This window comes from Engystomops pustulosus, chromosome 1 (assembly GCF_040894005.1).
Source record: "Engystomops pustulosus chromosome 1, aEngPut4.maternal, whole genome shotgun sequence".
Classification (NCBI taxonomy): domain Eukaryota; kingdom Metazoa; phylum Chordata; class Amphibia; order Anura; family Leptodactylidae; genus Engystomops; species Engystomops pustulosus.
The window spans coordinates 78,884,767-78,905,820 of NC_092411.1; the positions used below are offsets into that span (position 1 = coordinate 78,884,767).

The 21,054-nt window shown below is 42.2% G+C and overlaps 1 protein-coding gene across 3 annotated transcripts; it reads right to left on the reverse strand.

Moving 5' to 3' along the window:
* Positions 1 to 1,295: 1,295 nt before the first annotated feature.
* Positions 1,296 to 9,770, reverse strand: LOC140125185 (catechol O-methyltransferase-like). Of its 3 annotated transcripts, none has more exons than XM_072144479.1 (5): positions 9,661 to 9,770; positions 6,043 to 6,193; positions 5,570 to 5,763; positions 4,801 to 4,932; positions 1,296 to 1,657 (listed from the first exon to the last, which is right to left on the reverse strand). In XM_072144479.1, the coding sequence occupies exons 2-5, from the start codon at positions 6,179 to 6,181 to the stop codon at positions 1,478 to 1,480; spliced, it is 645 nt and encodes a 214-aa protein (XP_072000580.1). In that variant the 5' UTR covers positions 6,182 to 6,193; positions 9,661 to 9,770; the 3' UTR covers positions 1,296 to 1,477. The 3 variants fall into 3 exon arrangements, with proteins under 3 accessions (XP_072000580.1, XP_072000581.1, XP_072000579.1); XM_072144480.1 differs by having other exon boundaries at positions 9,553 to 9,673; XM_072144478.1 differs by lacking the exon at positions 9,661 to 9,770 and adding an exon at positions 6,472 to 6,599.
* Between the last annotated feature and the right edge of the window lie 11,284 nt (positions 9,771 to 21,054).

Below are 21,054 nucleotides of genomic sequence, written 5' to 3' on the forward strand. Positions count from 1 at the left end.
ACACAGCATGTCGGACACTTGTGTAGCTGATGTCTGTGTCTGTCATGTGTATAGGATAACACAGCATGTCAGGTACTTGTGTAGCTGATGTCTGTATCTCTCACATATGTATAGGAGAAGAGAACATGTTAGGCACTTGTGTAGCTGACCCTCTGGAAGGGTGATCATCTTTTATTTGTTTTATGATTAAACTCAAGCTATACACTATGTGAGTATAATTAAAGTAGTTTTCACCTGGTTTACAAACGGTGGTGCACTAGTGTTGTTCCTCTTCATTTCGAGTGTAGGATCTGGAGAACAACTGCAACTGCCCACGTGGAAATCGCTCCACTCGAGGTGAGGTAGAACAGTGAGCTCTGTAAAATATCACCACTACTCTACTCCGATGTCTGATTCTTTCAACTATTAAGGTACTGTCTTTTGAGAACAGCGATTTCATTATAAACACTGTTGACTGTTGGTGGAAATTGCCATTTATTGGACACTTTTAAAGAAACAAATCTTTTTATCCATTGATGTATTGAGCAAAGGATTAAGAGTTTTTTTGGATATATAAATTCTAATGTTGCATATATTTTAAGTCGGCAATTTAGGGACGGTGGCCGAGGTCCTCTTTGCTCCATCGGGTACTGAACATAACTTGACCTTTTGAAGTTTTTCCATCTACTTCCACATTGTATATTGTTATATAAAGGCTGTGATGGGATCCTTGAGAGCTGCTCCAACAGGTAGTGGTGACAGAAATAATTACAGAGACCTGATGACAGGTGTCCTTTAATGACTGAAAAAGTAAATCATTGATGGTAATTTACCACCATGTTGTCTACTTTGTTTTGTGTCGCAGTAGTGACCCTCTTGTCGCTTTGTGACTTGTCTTCGTTAAAACAGTACAAAATAATACAAGAAATGTAGTGGTCATAAATCCCCCGCAATGCGTTACTGATTGTCAAGTAAATGGAGCCTTCTTATGGTCAGGTAGGGTGGAAGAAGGAGCACAGCATCAGTATGAGCTCATTGCAGTGTAGCAACCATGTGACAGAATGAAGTCCCCTGCTGACACAATAGCTGTCTACTCTCTGCCCATTAAGTGATATTACTTTTTTCCATCTTTGGACACTCAATGATGGAACAAGAGTGAATAGATATTTTTTGTTTTTTTAATGTCAGTATTTTGCTTGTTATGAGATGAGCAAAAAAGGAAGGACCAGGCAGGCATGGCCCGCAAGTCAGAAGTGGTTAACAAAAAATAGCTTCTTCTAAGATTTAACAAACGACAGAACAAGTAGCTGGCACCATTAAATCAAGGATCAATGTTTATTCAATGGAGAAAAAGGGTCAGTATTAATCATAAAAATACAAGAGCTCTATTAACACTGAACATAAAGACTTTTCATTTCTTAGATTTTTGTTGTAACCCCTCTCTCACCACCTTTATTCGTACAACACAACTACAGGCCCCTTCCCTTGTTCTATATTACTAGCCTTTAAAAACTGCCTTTTCCAATGCGTCCACCTTATCAGTGTACTCAACATGTGAAGGGTAGTTGGTACAGTCATAACGTCCACTTGTCCTGACATATTCAAGGAAGCCTGGCGCTCCAGGGTATACAACATTGTCTGCTATCAGCACAGATCCCTTTCGGAGTAAACCATATTCCTACAGAAGAAGTGGAAGAATTTAGAATCAAATGAACAAATCACCATGGATACATTTATTACTATTACTATCCTGTATAAATAACCAAACTGTATACAGTATCACATTCTTTGACAATTACCTCATCTGTTATGAAGAAATAAATATAATTAGTCAAACTACCAGTCTTAAAAACTTGCTGTATGGTTAATAGTAAAGCAAGTTATCAGCAGGAATACCTCATGGGGGATATCAGATTGTTAAAACAAATGCCAATTCAGAGTAGAAAAACAAAGTGGCAAGATTTCAATGTGTTGACAACAAAATAACCCAAAAAATCATCAATGGAAATCAAATTTATTAACCAATGAAGGCTTGGATTTGGAGTCACCCACAAAATAAAGTGGAAAAACACACTAGATGCTAATCCAACTTTGATGAAAAGTCCTTGAAACAAGTCAAAATGAGACTCAGTATTGTGTGTGGCCTCCATGTACCTGTATGACCTCCCTACAACGCCTCGCAATGCTCCTGATGTGGTTGCAGATGGTTCTGCGGGATCTCGTGCCAGACCTTGACTAAAGCATCTGCTAATTCCTGGACAGACTGTGGTGCAATGTGATGTTAGTGGATGGAGCGAGACATGATGTCCCAGATGTGCTCAATCAGATTAAGGTCTGGGGAACGAGCGGGTCAGTCCATAGCTTCAATGCCTTTGTCAGCCACATGAGGTCTAACAATGTCCTGCATTAGGAGTAACCCAGGGCAAACTGCACCAGCATATGGTCTCAGAAGGGGTCTGAAGATCTCATCTGGGTACCAAATGGCAGTCAGGCTACCTCTAAGCCCTCCCAAAAACCCACACCATTACTGACCCACTGCCAAACCATGCTGAAGGATGTTGCAGACAGCAGATCGTCCTCCGCGGCATCTCCCGACTCACGTCTGTCAAATGTACTGCTTCCATTTGTGAAGAGCACAGGGCACCAATGTTGTATTTTCCAATTCTGGTGTTCTCTGGCACATGCCAAGTGTCCTGCACGGTGTTGGGCTGTGAGCACAACCCCCATCTATGGACATCAGCCCTCATACCATCCTCATGGAGTCAGTTTCTAACCGTTTGTGAAGACACATGCACATTTGTGGCCTGCTGGAGGTCATTCTGCAGGGCTCTAGCAGTGATTCTCCAGTACCTCCTTAGAACAAAGGCAGACCGCTACCTTGGCCTTTGTGCACTGCTCATTCCTCAGACCTGAATCCAATTGAGCACCTTTGGGTCATCATGTCTAGCTCCATCCACCAATGTCACGGTGCACCACAGACTGTCCAGGAGTTGGCGGATGCTTTAGTCAAGGATTGGGAGGAGATCCTTCTGGAGACCATCCACAGCCTCATCAGGAGCATGCCGAGGCATTGTTGGGAGGTCATGCAGGAGTGTGGAGGCAACACACAATACTGATAATCATTGTGGCAACTTGTTTTATGGACATTACATCAAAGTTGGATCATCATCTACTGTGTTTTTCCACTTTATTTTGTGTGTGACCCCAAATCCAGCCCTCCATTGGTTAATAAATTTGATTTCCATTGATGATTTTTTTTTATTTTGTTCAACTTTGTACAGAACAAAGTATTCAATGAGAATATTTCATTCATTCAGATGTAGGATGTGTTATTAAAGTGTTCCTTTTATCTTTTTAAGATGTGTATAATTATTTACTCCTTAATTAAACATTAAATTCTAGTGAGATAGTGAGAATAAAGGCAAAAGCGAGTCACAGAATCTCCACTACAATCTCGGTTTGAAAACTAAGCACTAAAAGGGAATCAATACACTACTGTAGGGGAAGAATAGGAACCATGCAAATAGTGAAGAGAAATTGTAAATCATTGGATTTATTTGTAATGTAATGTGATCTGTAGAGCCTGTGAACTGGGATCTGGCACTGGACTGTGGTAGTATTGTTCCTTGTACAGTGGTTGTTATAGTGAATGTCACTATGTAGTAGGTATAGTACTGCTCATGTTGTGGTGTTTGATGCATATTATTGGAGCCTTGTGCAGTAGACAAATACAGCATGGTGGAGCAGCACAATGAAAATGGAGGATCAATCCTATCATAAGGTCCTGGAGGGTAGCTTGGTCATGGACCGTTAGAGATCACATGACCCTCCATCTCCTGCCATTTAGGATAGAATGCAACTTTATTAATGCCATTGGAAAAAAATTTTTGTGCATCACTACTCCAGGCGGGTCAGTGAACAGTATATTACAGAACAAACAGTACAGAATACCAAGGCAGTTCATTACATTGCTTGTGCATTGGGGGGTAGGAGGATGGCGACTTCAGTCCTTCTCCTTCGCCGCTACATGGTTAAATAGTTCTATTGCTTTTGAGATAAAGGAATTGTGAAATCATGTCGTATAGCAATGGTGGCTGATGCGGTAAAAGACAATTCTGGACCCGGTGATTTACTTTTCATTTCAAGAAAGCGATGCTGAATTTTTGATGTATATAAGATGTATAATGGTAATGTTACCTAATATCCTGCCCGTCCCCCACACTCACACATTACATGTAACATGAAGTAAAGTTATATGTAAGAAAGGCTACAAAGAGCAAATGAAACATTGCTTTTCATATGAGGGGTGAATAAAAAGAAGGTTTTCACAGCATGGATGCCGAGGTGTCTGTTGTCTTGAAATGGATTAGTGCTATTAGTTGGAATGGTTTGGGTATTATATTGTTGGCTGATTTTTATTGGTATAGTCACGGCAGTTTGATTTAGTATTGATGTAACATGCAATCATTTGTTCCACATATAATTTGATAGCTGCATATTGTGTTCATATCATTTTAGTATTTGTCGATGAGTAATATATACAGTTGCTGTGATCCCCAATTATGGCAATAAGGGGAAACTATCATTTACATGATGTCAGATGGGAAGATGTTTAAAATTTAATATAATTCTATGGTGATAAATTCTGGAGTGACAAATGTTAGGCAGGGATAGGCATATTATAGGATAGGAATTAGGAGACTAAAATGATGCATGAATCACAGTAGAAACATAAGCAGATTATATGTTTAGTATAACTTTGGATACTTCTGAAACCAATGCCTTTTCAATAATAATAGTCAACTGCTACATGTAACTTACCTCAAGTAACTTTGTGTCACTTGTATAATGTTTTCCAAAATGGTCAATAAATACAAAGTCCGCATGTTCCACACCATACTTTGTCTTCAGGCTTGGAATAATTACCTCTGTGGTGCCCTCCAGAATTTCTACCTGAGAAATCAATCACATGTTTACAATGGCTAATCTTCATCTTACTCTTAGTTTATCCAGATATGTATATGTTATACTATGAACAAATCACAACTAGAAAGTTGTAATTATAAAACACGGAAACTGGCAGTGTTCTATGATTTGGGCTATTAGCCCACAGTATACAGTGAGGCCTCATTTTGCTGGCATACTAATACAAGTAGACATTGGTGACCACATCACTGACAGGTGCACACATGGAGGAGACAAAAGGCCAATAGAAAGAGTGGAAGTTAAAACTGATGCCCTTAGTTCCTTATAGGAACTCCAGTTTTTAGGAGCTCTTTAGATATCTTTTGCACATCACATTACAGTGGCACAAGTAGTTCTAGTTGCTAGTAGGAAAAACAACTAGTTACTTGGGGAATGGAGTGGATTTGCGCCTACATTTGTGACTTTGTGAAAAGCTGGATTCACTTAATAAATCAATAGCGAATTGCCTGAATCGAAAAATGTTAGCAAAAATGTTGCATATTTGGAGCAGACCGTCAGAAGCGACAACTGTGAGACATTTTTAAGACAGGAAACTGACATAACTGCAATGATACATCTCCCCCAGTATCTATTCTTTCCACAATTCATACACCATAATAAAAACCTTATCTTGCACGCCAGCAAACTTGATCATCTCCTTAGCTACAGCGGCATTCTTAGGCTCCATCTCCATAGTAAGCAGACGACCTCCTGGCTTCAGTAAACGGGCTATCCGAATAGCAGAATAACCACAATAGGTGCCCATTTCCAGAGCCGTGGTTGGATTTGCCTCTTTCAGAACATTATCCAGAATCAGGCCTAAAATAAATTTAATTTACTGCAATTAAAAGGTCCATGATCAGAGAATGTAAAGTATATGTGGGGACATCAAAGTCCCTATGTGGAGAAACAAATTTGTTTTTACTTCTAATTGCTCGTTTATGCCAGCATTGGGTGCCATCATTTTCCTAAGCTCCCCCAAAATCTGCTCTTGGTGTAGAGTCAAGGTGCCCCTACACACAAGAAACAGCAATTCCACCAACATGGCCAACTATAAAATGAAAGTGGTATACTCCATGCTGAAGTTAGAAATGTTACCTTTTTCATCTCCCACATTCATGGCCCATTCTTTTTGGCTGCAGTATTTATCAATGTGGTCCAACACACTCTGAGGGTCACCCTCAGTTGCATTTTGCTTTACAAACTCCAAAATTCGCTGTTCCTTGGTTTGAGCCATTTGAACACAATTCTGCAAACAGAAAAAAAATTATGTGCTATCACTTTGTTGTCAGCTTTTTTTGAGCTTGGATAACCCTAAACATGGGATATTAACCTCATAGTGATGGCAGTGTGAGGCAAACCTGCTTAACCCTTTAAGTCTCACATTTTAGTAATAACATTTACATATATGTAAATAATAATGTCTCATAAAAAAAAATTATACTTATACTCGTGTATAAATGTGCTGAAAAAACTCACTTCGGCTTATACACAAGTCAAGTAAAAAATAAAAAACTTAATACTCACCCTCTGGTGTCCAGATCGTTGGTGCGGGTTCCGGCTCCTCCTCTTCTCTCTCCTCTCTTCTTTCAAGTCCATGACCAGGAGCCATGTAAAAGTGCAGAACTGGATCCTCAGAAGAAAACAAGGCAGGCTAGCTAGCAGTGGTGGAGCATACATGTTATAATATTACCACTGTACAGTTTTTTTTTCTTTTTCTTTCTTTCCAATGTTGTTTCATTATGTCCTGTCATGAGGCTCCATTTGACCAGAGCAAATGGCTGATGGGGCACTTTGCTTTACAACCAGCCAGGAAGAGGGGCGGGGCAGTGAGTCTCCAAACCCCAGGGAGGCTGTTTTTAATCAGAAAAACTAAGTGGGAAAATTGACACCTTGGGCCGGCTTGTGCTGAAAGACACAGGATAGTATTTTCCCTTCAAAATTCAGACAAAGGGAATACCATAGCTATCCGTTACTGGGGCATAATTCATAATTATGGGTCCCCAGTTACACTGGACATTTATAGGATCTAGATACACTCCTGGACCAAGTATCAGAAGCCTAGCGGCAGGGCAAATCGGACAGTTGCAGAACACCCCTAATATTAGGTTTGGCCACCCCAAGTTGGGTATGGGGTATATGGTAATAAAGCACCCAGTTGACTGGAAGCAATGGTGTGGTTGTGCCATCTTCCAATCAAAAGTTATGGGATTTTAATAAACCCTAAACCCAGAGAGTACCTCTCTGATGAGAGGGGGATAGAAAAAATTCCACCTCACAGCGACATCACAGCCAGGGGTGGGGGTCAAAAACCTTGTGGCTTTAAATTAGTTAAGAAACCACATGGCTTGGTTCAGTTCTGAGGACTCTATACATTCGAAGACCGGATCACTCTCCATGGACCAAGGAATTTCTACCTATTTCCATAGCAAAATTTTTTTGTTTATGTTTTCCCTAACTGTTTGTAAGTATCGTGTGTGTATTGTTTTTAACTTTTTTTTACTTTAACTTTTTATCTGACAATTTTCTTTTGAGTGTACTGTATTTTTTATGTATATTAATGTCTTAACTTTAATAAGCCTCTGCTTGTAGCCTTAAAGGATCTCAGTTTCCGAAAGGAATTACGTTACCAGGCCATTTTTAATATAGTATAAGTAGTAAAAGTAGTGAGTGCATGTTCTGTGTAAATCATCAGTGTGCATTGTATGTGTGGTTGAGGTGCCTATGGCCTTCTTTGTATAAGTAACTTGTGGGTGATGGCAGTGACTGCATCTGGGTGCTGAGATTGTGTGGAGCAAATTTAGCGTTAGAATGCCATTTTGTGGAAGTGGGTGGAGCTTAAGGGCTAAATACTGGGACTCCATAGAGTAGGTGTTCGAACTCCGGTGTGTGGGGTACGTCACAATATACAAAAATAAATTAAAAAGCAAATAATTCAGAAGAACCATTTAAATCAATGTGATGCTCATGATGATACAAATACCGTAGGATGATGTTACAAATTTTGGAGTAATAAAAGCATGTATGCTACACACAGAGCAGATTCAAGACTAAAGACAACCTTGTAACAATGTCAATAACAGTGAGAAGAGAGGGAGGTGAAAATGAGTGTTGGAATGAGGAGAGGAGAGGAGTCCTGTACAGGTGAGCCAAGCAAGGGCACCTAGAGGGAGAGGATAGACACTGTACAGTAGAAGTAGTTGGCGTATTCCCACCGCAGAGGCAAGGTTGCCAACAATTAATATGCCTATCAATGAAAACAGAAGAGCGCTTTGCATATCAATAAAAAAGTAGATTTTAAGTCAGCTCACCAGGAGACCACGACTAAGAGCTAAATATTACAGGTCAAAACGCGTAGGTCAGTCACGGTGTATGTTATTCTTCCCCATGGATGTACATCCTCTTTTAATTATGCATTAATAAAAAACCAAGTTTCCAACTTGTCTGAGTGCTGGAAATCGCCATCTTGTTCATCAGAGATTTTCATATACCAACTCTTTTATTCTTCAAGAATTCACTGAATGATGAATTGACTTGTTTTCAAGGGGCTCGGCTAATACATTGCAGTAGGTAGAAAGATGTAGCTTGTACTTGAAGCCAACCTATCTGGGGTCCTTAAAAGCACAGTCCTAGTTACATCTGTGTTTTGTTCTGTAGCTAGTATGTGTCATATTTCTCATGCATACACAAAAAATAAGAATGCCTTCCCTTATTTTCTAATTATTAACACCAAAAAATTTGCTTCAAATGCAGGACGCCTGTGAACACCAAATGATTACAGTGTGGGTGTTGCTGTTTAGCAGGAAAGTAGGGACTCCGTAGATCATATATAATAAGGAAGGAATCCCATCCTCAGTAGTGTGGTTGGCCACGGACTGGCCCATGTAAGTGTGAAAATAGCCCTAAGGAATACAGTCTTCTCAGTGAGCAAACCTCTTTCCCTCACACAAGCCAATGTATACAACACTGGTTGCATATGAGTGAAAGCTATGTCTGACCTTAACTTACAAGATGGTGTCAACACTAATCTTGCACATTTAACCCCCTTAGAAGCTGTTTTTTATTCTCAATCTATGCCAGACTACGTTTATTTGGGTAATTAAGCAGATTCTAAATTATTTCACATTTATTCTGATGAGAGACATTCCTGTAAGTTGAAGTTTCTGGGCCCCAATGCAGAATCTGTACCAGCCCTCTCTCCTCCCCCTATAATAACATAAGAATGTATTGTTTATAGAACTGAAGAGATATCTTTTAGGCTTCCTGATGCTCTTCGGCACAGATTTAACTCTACCCTCCCCCTCAGTTGTTGCACATGTCTGGTAACTTTGCATCATGATCACTAGAAATTCTATTATCCTGGCTACATAACTGTCTAGGTCTCCTCCTGATCCCTTACTATTCAGCTAGACAAAGAGTTGTGCAAAAAACAGTTAATGTAAGAGATTGTGTCTAATAAATATGCAGTGTAACCGCACATAAAACATGTTCTGCAGTGACAAGATCCAGGAAGAGAACAATTGTCTAATTTACCACTATAATACAATGTAACTGCCACACAGTAATGCAAGATCAATAGCTCAGCAATGAATCTAAGCCAGCGAGTACCTGGAAGGACTCCGTAAGATAATGTACATCCCAATCCTGTATATACCTGCTAGGTGTTTAATATTCTAGGTTTTCATGACGCTGAGCATGTGTGTGCTCTATACTCACTGCGTTCTCTGCAGATCCAGGAAGTGTAACTGCAAGTCCTGGCTGATCCTGAGCCTTGTGATACTCTGTGGAGAGGAAGGCATGACTAAGCGAAAACGAGGAACAGTTCTGTAGGCCAGTGATTTTCAACCTGTGTGCCGCGGCACACTAGTGTGCCGCGACACAAGGTTGAGTGTGCCGCGGGGGAAAGTTCCCCGAACTAAGCTGCCCCGGTGTCGAGCTGCCACCGTGCCCCCGTTTTCTGCCCCATACTTACCTCCAAGCCCCGCGTCGGCGATCCGCCCATCTTCTGTAGCTCCTGTACCGCGCGGCCCATGTCACGTGACTGACGCGACCTGACGTCAGGTCGCGTAAGTCACGTGACCAGAGGCACGCGGTGCAGGAGCTACAGAAGGTGAGCGGATCGCCATTAGGAGTGAAGGTACGCGGAAGAAGACATCAAGGATAAGTATATAGGGTTATTATTTGTATAGGGAAGGCAGCTAGGGTCTTTTTTTTTATTAGTAAAGGTAGGCTGGGGCTTTTTATTTGTTAAGGGAGGCCTTTGGGGCCTTTTAATTAGTAAAGGGGGGGCTCTAGGGCCTTTTAATTAGTAAAGGGGGGGCTCTAGGGCCTTTTAATTAGTAAAGGGGGGGCTCTAGGGCCTTTTAATTAGTAAAGGGGGGGGCTCTAGGGCCTTTTAATTACTAAAGGGGGGGCTCTAGGGCCTTTTTATTAGTAAAGGGGGGCTCTAGGGCCTTTTAATTAGTAAAGGGGGGGCTCTAGGGCCTTTTAACTAGTAAAGAGAGGCCGCTACGGGCTCTAAATTTGTAAAGGGAGACCGCTAGGGTCTTTTAATTAGTAAAGGGAGGCAGCTAGGGCCTTTTTTATTAGTAAAGGGAGGCATCTAGGGGCTTTTTGTTAGTAAAGGGAGGCATCTAGGGGCTTTTTATTAGTAAAGGGAGGCAGCTAGGGGCTTTTTATTAGTAAAGGGAGGCAGCTAGGGTCTTTTTATTAGTAAAGGGAGGCAGCTAGGGGCTTTTTATTAGTAAAGGGAGGCAGCTAGGGACTTTTAATTAGTAAAGGGAGGCAGCTAGGGCCTTTTTATTAGTAAAGGGAGGCTGCTAGGGCCTTTTTATTAGTAAAGGGAGGCAGCTAGGGGCTTTTTATTAGTAAAGGGAGGCAGCTAGGGCCTTTTTATTAGTAAAGGGAGGCAGCTAGGGGCTTTTTATTAGTAAAGGGAGGCAGCTAGGGGCTTTTTATTAGTAAAGGGAGGCATCTAGGGCCTTTTTATTAGTAAAGGGAGGCAGCTAGGGCCTTTTTATTAGTAAAGGGAGGCCGCCAGGGGCTTTTTATTAGTAAAGGGAGGCCGCCAGGGGCTTTTTATTAGTAAAGGGAGGCCGCCAGGGGCTTTTTATTAGTAAAGGGAGGCCGCCAGGGGCTTTTTATTAGTAAAGGGAGGCAGCTAGGGCCTTTTTATTAGTAAAGGGAGGCAGCTAGGGCCTTTTTATTAGTAAAGGGAGGCAGCTAGGGCCTTTTTATTAGTAAAGGGAGGCAGCTAGGGCCTTTTTATTAGTAAAGGGAGGCAGCTAGGGCCTTTTTATTAGTAAAGGGAGGCAGCTAGGGCCTTTTTATTAGTAAAGGGAGGCAGCTAGGGCCTTTTTATTAGTAAAGGGAGGCAGCTAGGGCCTTTTTATTAGTAAAGGGAGGCAGCTAGGGCCTTTTTATTAGTAAAGGGAGGCAGCTAGGGCCTTTTTATTAGTAAAGGGAGGCCGCCAGGGGCTTTTTATTAGTAAAGGGAGGCCGCCAGGGGCTTTTTATTAGTAAAGGGAGGCCGCCAGGGGCTTTTTATTAGTAAAGGGAGGCCGCCAGGGGCTTTTTATTAGTAAAGGGAGGCAGCTAGGGCCTTTTTATTAGTAAAGGGAGGCAGCTAGGGCCTTTTTATTTGTAAAGGGAGGCAGCTAGGGCCTTTTTATTAGTAAAGGGAGGCAGCTAGGGGCTTTTTATTAGTAAAGGGAGGCAGCTAGGGCCTTTTTATTAGTAAAGGGAGGCCGCTAGGGCCTTTTTATTAGTAAAGGGAGGCAGCTAGGGGCTTTTTATTAGTAAAGGGAGGCTGCTAGGGCCTTTTTATTAGTAAAGGGAGGCAGCTAGGGGCTTTTTATTAGTAAAGGGAGGCAGCTAGGGGCTTTTTATTAGTAAAGGGAGGCAGCTAGGGCCTTTTTATTAGTAAAGGGAGGCCGCTAGGGGCTTTTTATTAGTAAAGGGAGGCCGCTAGGGGCTTTTTATTAGTAAAGGGAGGCAGCTAGGGCCTTTTTATTAGTAAAGGGAGGCCGCTAGGGGCTTTTTATTAGTAAAGGGAGGCAGCTAGGGGCTTTTTATTAGTAAAGGGAGGCATCTAGGGGCTTTTTATTAGTAAAGGGAGGTCACCAGGGCCTTTTTATTAGTAAAGGGAGGCAGCTAGGGCCTTTTTATTAGTAAAGGGAGGCAGCTAGGGCCTTTTTATTAGTAAAGGGAGGCAGCTAGGGCCTTTTTATTAGTAAAGGGAGGCAGCTAGGGCCTTTTTATTAGTAAAGGGAGGCATCTAGGGGCTTTTTATTAGTAAAGGGAGGCAGCTAGGGCCTTTTTATTAGTAAAGGGAGGCAGCTAGGGCCTTTTTATTAGTAAAGGGAGGCAGCTAGGGGCTTTTTATTAGTAAAGGGAGGCAGCTAGGGGCTTTTTATTAGTAAAGGGAGGCAGCTAGGGGCTTTTTATTAGTAAAGGGAGGCAGCTAGGGGCTTTTTATTAGTAAAGTGAGGCCTTTTATGACTGTTTTAGTGTCATTTTGTGCTATTTTGGTTGGTGGTGTGCCCCAGGATTTTCTAAGTATAAAAAGTGTGCCGCGGCTCAAAAAAGGTTGAAAATCACTGCTGTAGGCTATTGATACATATAAAATATTTTTGTTACCCCATTCTACTTTGTTGTTGCTAATAGCAGTTATTTACTATCCCGAGCAACTCTGAGAGCTACAGCTAGTCTTTAAATATAATGCAATGCAAGACAAAGAAACTAGGGATTTATAATTTCTTCCCACAGTAAAATACCCTACCCTTATTGGCCCCCACACTATATCCCCTCTGTAGGGAAGATACAAATATATATATATATATATATATATATATATATATATATATAAGAGAGAATTCAGGTATCTGTGCAAATTTCTTAGAATAGGAGAGGATTTTCATGGTGCGTTGAGACATGGTGGCCTCACTGCACTGTGAAAGTGTGTAATAGAAGTCAATAGGGGCCGTGAAAAACGCATGCGTTTTTCAAAAACACATGAGTTTTAACGCATGTGTTTTTTGACGGACTGTTTAAAAACAGACCAAAAATGGGTTCAAAACTCCATGTGGGGCATCACCCTAAGGGTGATGTCACACGTTCAGTTTTTCAGCTGCAGTTTTTGATGCCCAAACTTGGAATGGAGTAAAAGTAGGAGGAGAAGCAGCACCTTTCAATTATTTGTCTCACCCATTATGATCCACACCTGCTTTTGGCTTCAAAAACTGCATCTGAAAAACTGACATGTGGAGGCACCCTGAGGGTGAAGACACACGTGGCGTTTTTAGGCCGTTTTTGGGCCGTATTTAGTTAGTGCGTTTTCAGATCGTTAAAAACGCATGCGTTTTTGACCAGTTTGAATTAAGATAATTGGTCAAACTTGTCAAAAACGCATGCGTTTTCAAAAAACACATGCGTTTTCAAAAAACGCATGCGTTTTTTAACAATCTGAAAACGCACTAACTAAATACGGCCCAAAGGGTGAAGACACACGTGGCGTTTTTAGGCCGTTTTTAGTAGAGCATTAAAAAACGCATGCGGTTTTTAACGATGTGAAAACGCACTACCTAAAAACGGGCCAAAACTGCCTAAAAACGCCATGTGTGGTCACACGTACCGCTAGGCGTCCGTTAATAACGCGACGCTAGCGCACAGGGGGAGGTCCTCGGCCCGAACGCACATACGTTTCCAGAGAAACGCATGCGAACGCATGTGCATTTGGGCCGAGTACCTCCCCCTGTGCGATAGCGTCGCGTTATGAACGGACGCCTAGCGGTACGTGTGACCCCGGCCTAAGGGATACCAAAACTACAGGGGGTGCTATAAAAGCAAACAGTATAAAGAGACGTAACCCAAGCGTAATAAAATTATAAACACTGCAGTCTGTATGTTTTGCAGATAGTCTGTGAAGAAATGGTTTTGTATATTTTTGTTTGTATTCATTTTTATATTGACTTTTGATCACTATCAGCATGGACTATATTCAGTCACTATTTAAACAATTACTAGGTTATGCTAGTGTTGAAGGTCATAATGTGGCAGTATTATTCAGCAATTAAACAGTGCTAGTAGTGTGGGGGTATTACAATGTGAAAATCGCAAATTGTAATAGATCTGCTAAAATGAGACTCCCTTGGGTCTTACAAAGAACCGAGGCTGTCATCGCAATAGATTGCGATGTCATCATGGAGCGACGATCCAAACAAAGATGGTGGCACCCAGCAAAAGTGTCCTGATTGGAGAGCTTCACCCAAATTGAACAAAAAAAGAAAAGAAGCTAATTTGTGATGCCAACATATGTATGGCACAATAATAAAAAATAAAACCAGAGTTGCCAAAAAACTGGCACAAAGCTAATAATAAATGCCCCCCCCCCCACTGTGTTTTAAATGGGCTTAGAAACACAAAAAAAGTGCAGTGGGGAGGAGCTTGTCCAATTATAGATGGATTTAGAGCTAAATTGTTGCAATCAGGAATGAACAAAACAGGTGTTGCCAATAAAAATGCTAAATTTGTTCTTTTTCGCAAGCATTTGGGAGTGATTGGTAGAGGCTCCTCCACTCTGTCCTTAGATTGCATTTCTAAATGCAATTCAAATGCAACATATGAACACGGGCTCAAGCTTGCCTCATGCAACTAAGCATTTGGGAACAGTTAAATATGTTTTACCCTTTCAACTCAGTGTTACAGCTTCCATGGTAAAAAGAAGCAGACAAAAATGTTTAATATTGGTACTCATTGGTTACTCTGCTGTCTGCTTATGTACAGTATGTCTGGGACCACAAATATATTGGGGCACATTTACTTACCTGTGTGGGGGAGTTCCCGAAAGTGCATTATCCGATGAGAATGCACTGTGCCGCAATTCAATAAGATCGTGCACCCGATATCCTGCATGTGTCGCATTCAGTCCAAATCAGTCGGATCGTCCGACAGCCACCCCCTCCCCCCCCCGATTTCTGTTGCATGAAAGCCGGCGATGCTGTGCCGAAATCCGATCGTGTGCGACACAATCCCCTTCTAAATACCTGTCCCGGTGGCGCAAATCCCGAATGCCATGAACAGTCTGACAGAAATGCGATCCGCGGACCCTTACTAAATGACTACAGGGTGGACTATAAGTACCAAGATAAAGTTTACATATTAGTAATCAGAATATTATCGCCTATCCAGTCTATCAATCAATGGGAGATTCCCTTTAATATACGGTAATCAATGGGTTTTCCATTTTTTTTTAAAGAAGACGTATTACTAGGAATGCCATTGCTCCATGATCCCTGGAGGTTCAACCTCTAAAACACATAAGAATGAACAGTCATTCAGAAGAACCATCTTCTGTTTCATAACCGTGGCCATGTCTCACAATGAAATCACATACCTGGAATGTTTGCACAGTCTTATACCAATGCAAGATTAATGGTATCACCTGATATTACTACATGGGTCACTGCTGAGCCCTACTGTAGCTTAAATGACTTTGAACAGTCACCCAACACGTACAGACTTTATATATTGGCTTCAACAACTTTTATAATCCATACAGGAAATGTTCCTCATTCATTTCCCTCTCTTTATCTCACCTCTTTTATTTTAACACTTTTCCACATGAGAAAACTTTGCATCTGTAATACTGTTTTCCAGTGAGTAGATATTTATATGCTAGTAAATTATATTACATTAGTCATAGATACATATTTTCCTCCTCTCTGAACTCTCATCATTTAGCAACATCTTTCTTCAGTTAGAAAAGCATCTCCCTACTCACTGCAAGAAGAAGAGCTTCTTCCACATGTGTCCAGCAAGAAATGTGGTAAATCACCTGAACCAGTTGTCCTAGCACCTCTGACCTCTCACCAGGTATGCCCTCACTGGAAGCAGGGGAAGGGAGATATTTTGAGGCCTGGGGGACAACATAGTCTCCACCTCTATTATGGAGCTCCTCCAGCATAACACTAGTTTCACTTACACTATATGCTTGTGTAGCTATCTTTCTTTATAAAAGGAAAATAAAAAAAAGGAAAGTTGATTTATTATGAAATACACATTGGTGCAACTTGAACTGCTGTTCTGTTCAAAGGTATTCTCCCTCAACAATACTTGCAGGCTGTGGCTGGCAACCTTTATCATGGGCAAAACACAGACCACTGGTTTGTAGTACCTAGTGCTTTCTGCTGGTTAAACACTAAATAAGGCGTTGTCCTATGAAATTCGCCAGAGTAAAAAATAAAATAAAAACATAACCCAAAATAGCTAAATATGTGTGAGACCATTTTTAAACACATCCAAATCGCAAGTGGGAGGGGGTTTGGCCAAAACACATATGCATTTCCAATTAAACAAAAACTCCAGCTTATCCTCTTTTTTTTGAACTCCGCTCCTTGTTTGGATGTCAAAAACAGTCAGCGCGGGGGGCGTGGCCAGCCATGAAAGAGTAAGGAAGCAAAGACCCTGAGCTCCACTGAGCAACTCTCCCTATCCAGCGCCATCAGGCACCCGGGCATGGGGAAACCCACCAGAAAAGGGCTAGTTAAGACCCCTCACCCATCTACCGCTGCCAGGAAAAGGAATTGGCCACTTTTTCGGCGCAACTCCAGAGAACATGTCCTTCACTCCTCTCACTACGCAGAGCCAAGATGGCCGCCGCCACCCGTCATGCTCCCCGCAACGAGCGGATACAATACCCCTGTCAACACCAACGGCAGGTACGGGTGCAACAATAAATGACCCCGGCCGCTCTGTATCCACCCTGAGCGGCGCAACTACGAAGCCGGCAACGCGCCGAAGATAGAAATAAGGCGCACACCGTGTCTGTAGATTTGGTGTGCTCTGCGCCTGCCCAGCATTCCACCTCTCCGATCCCGTCGCAACAGTGAGACCCTGCAGAGACGCCAGCACTACCGGCACAGGGGGAAGAAAACGAGCGGCTACCTGGAGAGAGGAGAACTCCGGGCCAGACCGAGAAACGCTAGAGGAGACTGGCACAGAGCCATGAATGGTGACCCAGGACCGTTTAACCCTCACATAACTGACCAGAGACCTTCCTGTGAGTATGGGGCTGGAATCCCCTTCACTTTCTCCCTGCCAAACGGAATACATGGAGGGAATATGCCCACATATGTCCACACAGGGCCTGCACCTAAGCCATACCCAGGAGTATTCACTCCTCCTTTGGCTCTTCAGCACATCTGGGCCTTACTGATGGGAGAATGCCCACCTTATCTAACTTTATTCGCCTCTCTGCCCACTAAGGCTGACGTGTCCAACTTCACAGCGCAGATCACTGCCGATTGCAAGCAGGAATTTGCTTAATTCTGAGATATCTGAGATAGAATTGATGTCCTAGATCGGGCCAAATCCTCCATAGAAACATCCCTTGAGACCATACAAGACACAGTTCAATGTCAAAAGATGCAGCTATTTTCCATACAGCAACTTAGAGATGATATCGAAAATAGAAATAGGCGCAATAACCTACGCATTAAAGGCCTTCGGGAAGCGTCTCACAAGCTACTCTTCTCTCAACAGTGATCGCTATTTTCAACGACCCGAACTCCCAAACACCTAGAGATGTCATTTGTCAGATTCACTTTTATGCGCCGAAGGAGCAACTCCTCTCCAAAATCCGCTCTCAAAAACAGATAACATACCAAGGATCTACCATAAAAATCCTGACTGACTTATCAGGCTATACACTAGCATAGTGTAGCATAATGTCCATATTCTTTTTGTTTATTCATTTCTAAAAAAAAGCCCTGCCACAGGAGTCAATAGAAATAGAGGATCTGCAGGTTTTGGGCGCCTTCCAAAGACACCCAGCTGCTAGGGAAAAAGAATGGCACAACCTCTATGGGGGAGAAACATTATGGCACATTTACTTACCTGTCTCTGTGCGTTCTCCGAGGTGCTTTGTCCAACGAGAATGCACAGCTGCCGCAATTCACTAAGGTCGTGCGCTCGATATCCTTCATGTGTCACTCCCCGCTCAGGTCCGCTGGAGTTCACTATCTTCTTCCCGGTGTATGTAAGTACATATCTTGCGACACACATCCCGTGCTTAGTCTGAATCAGTTGCATCGTCTGACGGCCTGCACAACCCCCCTCCCCCCCACCCCCCACCGATGCCGCAAAATCCTATTGCTTGTGGCAAAATCCTTTGCTAAATGCACCGCAAATCGGAATATCCAACCATAGTGTGGTCCGCGGACCCTTAGTAAATGAGCCCCGTTCTTTTAGAGCAGAGCCCTAAAAGAATGGTTGGAGACTACCACCGATCATAGACTCTGCTGCCAAGTCTCTGCAGTGTAAAAGATAGGGAAGATATGGCTTCTTTAAAGGGAACCTATCATGGGAATTTGGGACACTAAACCCCCCACTTCTGATCTTCTGATGTGAGCCGAATGTGCCTCATCAGACGTTAGGTAAGTATAAAAGTTTATACATTTTATACATGGAGAATAAGTTTGACATTTTTCTCCATGTACTTCAAATAGGTCAATTTGGAACCCTAAACCACAAGACCATAAGGGCCTGTAGTTAGTTTAGGGTACTAAATCGACCTGACATGTCTTCTTTTTTGTCCCTGGTTTATCATGCTTGATTTTGATGGTAAATTTGATTTAACAACAACTGAACCCGATGACAGCAAATGTATGGTATTGTGCGCCCAGCTGACTAGATCATTTAATTACTGGGCATATGTACATATAATTAGAAAGGGGCGCAATGAAGGTATAAATACATGTTTGGTATCTTTTTGAGTAAACCAAATTAATGTAAGCTTCTCAGAAAGCAGAAAAGCAGTGAAAAGACTGCAGGCTAGGGATGGGATCTTTCTTTACTGTAACTTCTTCTGTGTCATGTACAACTTAGACTCATACAGCCAGTGAATCGTGTACATGCTCATTCACATGAGCGCACTATGCACTTCACTGACTGTTTTCTCAGGCTTTCCAAGAAACAAAGAAATATTTGCTTCAGTATAAACTTCTTGCACACAGAAATATTAACACTGAAAACATTTCAGTTATCTATATGAAAGACATCTATTGCCTATGATAATGGGGTATAGTCACCAAATCCCTATGATCCCTCTTTGTTATATACAAAATTCAAATCACCCTCTTTTCCCACAATGAATATTTAAATAAATAAACCAATAAAATAAAAAATATTATGTATCTCTGTGTCCCCAAATGCTGGATCTATCAAGATAGTTATCTCATATGGTGAACATCATAAAGAACCAAAACGCCCAAATTACCTCTTTTTCACACTTTTGCTACACATAAAAATTTTAATAAAAAGTCATCTTAAGGTCTTACAGTTATCAAAATGGAAAATGAAATGAAAATGTCAGTTTATCACACTAAAGCCAGCATTGGTCACAGCCTCCCCCAGTATATAGCATGCCAGCCCCCTGTCCTCCAGTATAAAGCTAGGCAGGCCCTTTCCCCTTAGTATATAGCCAGCCCCCTGACCCAAAGTATATAGCCAGTCAGCCCATGCCCCCTAGTATGTAGCCAGTCAGCCCATACTCCCCAGTATAAAGCTAGGCAGGCTCCTCCCTCTATTATATAGCCAGCCAGCCCCCATTTTATAGCCTACCAACCCCCTGTCCCTCAAGAATATAGCTAGGAAAACAACTTACCCCTAGTATATAGCTAGCCAGCCCCCTGCCCCCATTATATAGTTATCTAGCCACCTGCCCTCAGTATATAGCCAGCCAGCCCCTGCCCCCTCCCAGTATATAGTTAGCCACCCCTGCCCTCATTATATAGCTAGCCCCTGCCCCCTAGATATGTAGCTAGCCAGCCTCCTGCTCCCCATTATATTATATAGCCTGCCCCTGGATATAGCTAGCCAACCCCTGCCCCCCAATATATAGCCTGCCAGCCCTCTTCCCCAAGTCTATATCCAGATCCCTGCCTCCAGTTTATAGCCAGCCCATGCCCCCAGTATATAGCCTGCCATGTCCCTTCTCCTAGTATATAGCCTGCCAGCCCCTGCCCACCCAGTATATAGCCAGACCCCTGCCTCCAGTGTATAGCCAGCCAGCCAGCCCATGCCCAGCTTCTGCACCCCCCCCCCCTCCCGTCCCCCAGCTGCTGTGCATGAGTGAGCTCAGGTTGATTAGTCCTGTCTTGGCTGTTCAGAAAGCTATGTGTGTAATGTGGATCCAGTTTTCCCAAGGTCCTGAATTTTATAATTGTTTTTTCAGCAAAACCACTCAGCTCAGGGATTAGCCAAGATAGGATCCTGCATCATTGTAGCTACAGCATTCTCAAGGTATGTTTGCTTCATAATGCATCAAATCGAATGGTAGGTTTCCTTTAAGTATACTGTTGCTCCATTCCCTAGCCAGTAACATTGGGTGTATACTGCTCCTTGTATGACACACTTCGGGATTCGGAGCTGACCTTTCTGTCATGCTCAGTAGATGGCGCTGCACGTCTAGATGGGCTCACATGTTATTTACAGCTGACTATCACAGCAGCATGAGTATCTGTTATAGATCTATAGGAGATGAGTCCCAAGGGCTTAGTATATATAGTGTTTTCACATGTGTGGAGATGTCCATATGTACAGTTCACAATCCACTACTATGTATGATAGATATTGATAGATTATGAATATGATATACTCTTTTGTATTGGAAGTTCACATGTCATTCTATGTTTACATATAGCAGCTATTCTGATGTCACGAAATTTGCATACTGATGTCACTATTGCCTCATTGGCTCACTTGAATATGTATATAAACAGTACAGACCAAAGGTTTGGACACACTTTCTCATTTCTGTATTTTTATGACTTAAAAAAATGTAGATTCACACTTAAGGAATCAAAACTATGAATTTAAACCGCTCACTCCAAACCATCTCGATTGAGTTCAGGTCTGGTGACTGTGGAGGCAAGGTCATCTGTTGTAGCACCCCATCACTCTCCTTCTTGGTCAAATAGCCCTTACACAGCCTGGAGATGTGTTTGGGGTCATTGTCCTGTTGAAATATAAATGATAGTCCAACTAAACGCAAACCGAAAGGAATAGCATGTTGTTGTAAGATGCTGTGGTAACCATGCTGGTTCAGTATAC

What these genes read in the sequence shown, in the direction of transcription:
- LOC140125185 (XM_072144478.1), bottom strand. Translation starts at nt 6,543, where the DNA reads ATGGACTTGAAAGAAGAGAGGAGAGAGAAGAGGAGGAGCCGGAACCCG. An exon ending in AACGATCTGGACACCAGAGG is followed by an intron (nt 6,194 to 6,471) that starts GTGAGTATTAAG and finishes TTCTGTTTGCAG; the next exon opens with AATTGTGTTCAAATGGCTCA. An exon ending in GTGACACAAAGTTACTTGAG is followed by an intron (nt 1,658 to 4,800) that starts GTAAGTTACATG and finishes CTTCTTCTGTAG; the next exon opens with GAATATGGTTTACTCCGAAA.